Source organism: Saccostrea cucullata, unplaced genomic scaffold, assembly GCF_032062105.1.
Source record: "Saccostrea cucullata isolate Sc308-1 unplaced genomic scaffold, CSIRO_AGI_Scuc_v1 ctg6346, whole genome shotgun sequence".
Classification (NCBI taxonomy): Eukaryota; Metazoa; Mollusca; class Bivalvia; order Ostreida; family Ostreidae; genus Saccostrea; species Saccostrea cuccullata.
Genome location: NW_026928497.1, coordinates 28,047 through 34,292, shown reverse-complemented (window position 1 = coordinate 34,292; position 6,246 = coordinate 28,047). Strand labels below are relative to the sequence as shown.

Here is a 6,246-nt window from a genome sequence, read left to right as displayed (position 1 = left end):
CATTACAAACAACACTTTAAATTAAAACTTAATGACTGTAAAATCAATGCGTTTAAAAAAAATTATCTGTGTAATTGGTAATAATTATACAAGTTGTGCTATTTCCTCAATGATTATATATTACGTACAGATACGCGACAACATGGAAATGCTTTCTTTGGATATCAAGCAATATAACTCACCGAAAATCACAATTGCTGTCGTTTATAGACCACCGGACGCAAAAGCTGAATGGGTTTTTACATTCGAAAGTTTAGTTGACGAAATAATGACAGATAGTAGCGAGGTAGTAATTCTTGGTGATTTTAACGTCGATGAACTTAAAAACACCAGCTTCAAATCTCAGATGGAAATAAACGGCTTACACCAAGTTATTAACACACCAACACGAGTTACAGCACATTCCGAAACCCTCATCGACCACATCTATGTTAGCGATAAATTCCTCTACTTAAATTCTGGAATTATTCCTATCGGCATTAGCGAAACGCGAATTTGTAAACGAGGTAATCGAGCAGGCACACGCTAAGCCCAAGAATATGTGGGATCGTATAAAGGAATTTCTTCCCTCGAAACGATCTCAATCCACAACAACTCATTTAGAAGTCGATGGTGAAACAATTACGTGTCCTCAAGAAATCGCAAACAAATTCAATTACTTCTTTTCTAATATCGGACATAAATTTGCTTCTAATTTCGACGACTCCCTACCCACAGTTCCTCAACAAATGCCAGAAGGTTCATTTTCCATACCTTTTGTTAGTGAAAGCTTTCTTATCGACGAAGTACTTTCTATGTCTAACTCAAAAGCTACTGGTTTAGATGAAATTTCTGTTAAAATTCTAAAGCAAAGTATTCATGTCTTAGGAAATATTTTAACGCATATTTTGAATTGTTCAATCAAGTCGGGTGTTTTTGTTGATGAATGGAAAAGTGCTAGGGTTACACCATTGTATAAAGCTGGTGAGAATTTTTTGCTTAATAATTATCGCCCAGTTTCGATATTACCTATCATAAGTAAAGTCTTAGAAAGACATGTTCACAATTCTTTTTATGAATACCTTATGCATAACAATCTTATCAATGAAAAACAATCTGGTTTTAGACCCAAGCATTCATGCGAAACAGCACTTCATAGTATAATCGAAAAATGGTTACAAAACATTGATAGTGGTAAACTTACTGGTGTTTTATTTGTTGATCTTAGCAAAGCATTTGATACTGTGAATCATAATATACTTCTCCACAAATTACTTTCTTTTGGAATTTGCAAAGACTTGTTTAATTGGTTCAAATCGTACTTGTCGAATAGGACACAGTGTGTTAGATGGAATGGTACTCAGTCAGAAAAATTAGACATAACTATAGGCGTCCCTCAAGGGTCAATACTTGGGCCATTGTTCTTTATCCTTTATGTCAATGACTACCCAGACTGCTTAAAACACTCCGCGGCTCACATGTATGCTGATGATACAACTCAGGATGTCTCAGATAAGAGTATCGATGTTATTGAAAATAAATTACATAGCGATCTTATCAATACGCTAGATTGGATGGAGAAAAACAAGTTAACAATCAATCTTAAAAAAACTCACTGCATGTTAATTGGTACGGAACAAAGATTAAGAAACTGTAGGAATTTATGTATTAAAGTGGGTAGTATTGCGATTGAAAATATATCTTGTGCGAAACTACTTGGTGTCTACATTGACAAGTGTCTTACATGGTCTGAACACGTTGAAATTTTAACGAATAAACTTGCTTCCAAAATAGGTGTTTTGTCTAGATTAAGATCATTCATGTCCTCTGAGTTATTGTTAAAAATCTTTAATACAATTGTTTTTCCCCATTTTAATTATTGTTGTACTGTTTGGGGCAATATGAAAAACAAAGAAGGTCTTAGCAAACTATGTAAACTCCAAAAGCGAGCTGCTAGAGTGATTTTAAGTACAACTTTTTATACACCTACATCGGAAATGTTTTTACAACTGAGATGGATGCCAATTAATGATTATTTTATGTATAGAACTGTCATCCTTGTTTTTAAAGTTCTACACGGATTAACTCCAGATTATTTAGATGTTTTTAAGTTTGTACATGAAATAAACAACAGAGCTACAAGATTGAGTCAAAGTAATTCATTGTACATTCCGAGGGCTAAAACAGAATATTATAGAAGATCTTTCACAATTTATGGTTCCCAGCTATGGAATAATATGCCAGAATTTTTAAAGAATTGTCCATCTTTGCAAAGTTTTAAAACATCTTACATAAGAAATTATTACCAGTCTTCAAACTAAAATATAATTACTGAGATGATAATTCTGATTGTTTTAGACGAAACGTACACAAACCATGTGTTTATATTGATTTTAGTCTATTCGCTTTATAATTACTGAGTATATGTTTCTGTACATAATCTTCTGTCTGTATATATGTTTTCAGGACCACAATGTGAACTAGTTTATAACTAATTGTGCTATCCTGTATAAATAAAGGATATTATTATTATTATTATTATTATTAATTGGTCAATTTTAACTTAAAAAAGTTTAATATAATCTTAAGTGATTGAAATTCCCACCTTTTTCACAGAATTAGAAGAAAAAATATCTGCCCGATATGTATTGGAAGTTAATTTTTGATATGATATGATTATAAAATATTGACACATATCGATATATTGATACAAAATGTTTAATATCGAATATTTTATCTTAAATATCTGGATGTCAAAGAGCTCAAGATCGTCAACTTTTCCAGTGAATAAATCCCGATTTGTACAATAAAGTTGTATTTTTGTAAAATACAAACTCTTAAAACACCTTTAATCTATCATTTCCAAGTAGTTTTACATTTGCGAAATGATTGGTTACTTTGCACTGGCATTTTTTGTAAACCTCTACTTTTCCCGTGAAATACACACATTTTTAAACATCTGTGCATGCTCAGATCCCCATTTGGGGGTATGGTTTATCCCCGTTTGGGGGTTTGACTAGACTGTATATTGTGGTGCTAAATATATATTGCATCATTAAAAGTGTAGGAAAGGTAGTTATTTGAAAATTTATTTTTACAGGTTGGACATGTCAAAATTGGTTCTCTTTGTCCCAGAGAGTACAGAGAAGGAGAGCAACTCAACAGAACAGTCACTTAAAATTGTCCCTGACATCACTGGCTCACAGGCAAGGCAGTTTTATGAAGATTTGATTAATGATTCCAGCAGTGAGAATGGATTACATCAAGATATACTGCATGCTCAGAGTCATGCAAAACATTGCAACGAGAGACTGGCAAACCAGGTTACTAAAACCTCCTTAGCATCTGTAAAAGAAAGTGATTTCTTGAAAGCAGCTCAAAATGGTGACATAAAAATTGTAAAGAAATGTTTAAAACTGGGAGTAGAGATTGATTGTGTTGATTCTTATGGATGGACAGCTTTAATGTGTGCAAGTCATAGTGGAAATAGACAAGTAGTTACATATCTTCTCAAGAAGGGTATAAACAAATATGTGGTGGACAGAAAGAGAAGGGATGCAGTGATCATTGCGAAGAGAGCTGGCCATGAAAGTTTGGCCAATTTTATATCAATGTTTGATAAAAATATTGCGAGAGACAATCAGATACAAAAACAGGAAGCAGAAGTGGTTGAATTTTTCTGTGATGTGTGTAATAAAACTATTCACCAAATTGAAGGGGAAAACCATGAAACTTCTACTGTGCATCTATTTAACAGACAGCTGAAGCCCAAACCAGATAGTTTTCTTATTCCTCCAGGCAACAGAGGATTTCAATTAATGTTGAAGAGTGGATGGGATGGGGAGAAAGGATTGGGATCAAAAGGACAAGGGCAGCGATATCCTGTGAAAACAGTACTAAAACGAGACAGACAATGTTTAGGTGGGGAATCAGAGAGGACTTCTAAAAAGAAGGCTAAAGTTACACATTTTGGACCTAATGACAAAAATGCAGTTGAAAAACTCAAAGAAAGAAAACTCAAAACTTCTACAATTAACAAACAGCTGAAAAAGAAGCAGGAGAGTAAATCTCAGCTGTGGGAGAGAAATTTGAGAGAAGAAATGAATAACTTGTTCTGAAATTTTTCCTTTCATGCTGACTACATCATAGAATGATATATTGTAATTTGAATATCTCCTAACACCTTTTTTTTTTTAAGAAGGCTTTTAGAAACTGTAAATTTATAAAGTTAATGAAAAAATCATTCTTAAAAATTTTAGTAGCTTGTTTTTTTTTTAAGTTGCATGATCCTTTATTGTTTATTTGTGTATGTGGAGGAGGGGGGGGGGGGGTACATAGGAATTTTGATATAGTTCCTCACATTTTTGACATTTATCATCTAAAAAAAGATAAATTGAAGATGTTGTATTGTTTTGCATTTAGATACTGGACATTACTGGTATGAGTTTTAGTTCATGTGAGTGACTTAGTTAATCCTTGCCATTACCTGTTCCCATACAAATACATCATCTCAAAAGTTTTGAATATTTAAGCTTCCTCCCTGAAATAGGTAAAGGAATTCTTTGATTTAGTACATAAAATATGTGGATAATGGAGCAAAGAAGTTTTGAAGATATATTCTAGTCCCTCATCCCCTCCGGAACTCCAGGATAGGGACAAATCATCAAATACAGCCAGGCAATTGTATAAGGCCAAAATAAAATTATTAGGCCAAAAAAAAAAATTAATCAATAGTTTCTCAGGCCAAAAAATTCAAAATTCAATGTGGCAGGCAGGCTTTTTTTTTTTGAAGCAGGTTTTACACCTTTTTTTTTCAGCCATTTGTTCATTAAAATGATGATGTCTTTTTGTTCTCTGAAGTTAGTTATAATATGTTTTTAACTTTAAATAATGCTATTCTAAACATTTATTTAAAAGTTAATTCATAAAAAATTGTAAATTTAGAAGAAATATATTGTTTTTCTAATAAAAATGTCTACCGTAGCATTTCTGAAAACTCAAATTTTCTTTTTCGACTTGGAAAAATAGAAAATCGAGTTATTTCCCTTTTCAATATGTCAATAAAATTGATCAATGTGGCCGTTTTTGAAGTGATGCGGCGGTGCCTGAGAAACTATTGATTAATTATTTTTGGCCTTATTTGTTTGGAATTGCCTCTCGCCCCATTAAAATGCCCCCTCCTGAAAAAAAATTGATGAAAAATTTAATAAACAAAAGTAAGAAAATAATTTTCCTGGCCTGTTATCACATGCACCACACAAAACACTAATGTAGTGTCAGATCTGTGCAAAATCAGGATGATGGTAGATACTTTTTTCAGTAAGTCAGAAAATGTTTTTACCTGTTTCTGAAAAAGATTTAAACCCAATATTAACTAGGGCTAATTGTAACGGGGACCGTTACAGATGTTCCCCAAACGCTCCCCAACTCCCTTTTGGGGCCATATTCCTTGTAAGCTCTATTAAATAAGACATACTTTATGCAATTTAGACTTAAACATCGTTAACCCAGATGAATACAAAATAAATTTAAATTTAAGCATTGCACGCATGCTCATTTGAATGCATGTGCGTAATGACTATATCATCTTGTCTACACTATCTATATATTGTAATATACTTTATATCAAAATATTAAATCCAAAAGTTTTAAAAAATACACTCATTCAAACGTATTTTTAATTTACCCATTTCACGTGCATGCACGTGCAAGCATGTGCATGATGACCATACCTTCTTGTAGGAGTTCACTATGTCTATCTAAATTCTAAATCCCATCCTGTTTGGTTGGAAACCAAGGGAGTTATAACCATTTTAAGTTTAAGCCAATCAGATTGCAGCGCACGTGCATGCGAGTGATTTCATGAAAATATTATATATCATATTGTAGGATATCTTAATGCATAACTATGTCTTAAATTTCAAAGCATTTCGTAAAAAAAAAGAAAAGATATTGAAGTTTTTGTTTCAGCCAATCAGAGCAAAGCGCACATGGACGCACGTGCGTGCACGTAGACGTCGACCATACCATCTTGTACAAGTTCATTATGTCTGTCTATGTTCTAAATCCCATCCTGTTTGGTTGAAAACCAAGGGAGTTATACCCATTTAAAGTTTAAGCCAATCAGATTGCAGCGCACGTGCATGCACGTGTTTACATGAAAATTGTTATATATCATATTGTAGGACATCCTAAAGTATGCCTAAGTTTCAAATTTCATAGCATTTCGTCAAAAAACAAAAAAGATATTGAGATTTTTGTTTCAGC

At 32.9% G+C, this 6,246-nt stretch overlaps 1 protein-coding gene across 1 annotated transcript; it reads left to right on the top strand.

The window, feature by feature from the left end:
* The first annotated feature begins 3,068 nt into the window (after window positions 1-3,068).
* On the top strand, window positions 3,069-4,187 carry LOC134277770 (G patch domain and ankyrin repeat-containing protein 1-like). The gene has a single exon (XM_062760081.1). It carries the CDS (start codon window positions 3,087-3,089, stop codon window positions 4,095-4,097), a length of 1,011 nt encoding a protein of 336 aa, XP_062616065.1. The 5' UTR covers window positions 3,069-3,086; the 3' UTR covers window positions 4,098-4,187.
* The last annotated feature ends 2,059 nt before the right edge of the window (window positions 4,188-6,246 follow it).

Excerpts from the sequence above, each read along its gene's own strand:
- LOC134277770 (XM_062760081.1), top strand. The coding sequence starts at position 3,087 with ATGTCAAAATTGGTTCTCTTTGTCCCAGAGAGTACAGAGAAGGAGAGC.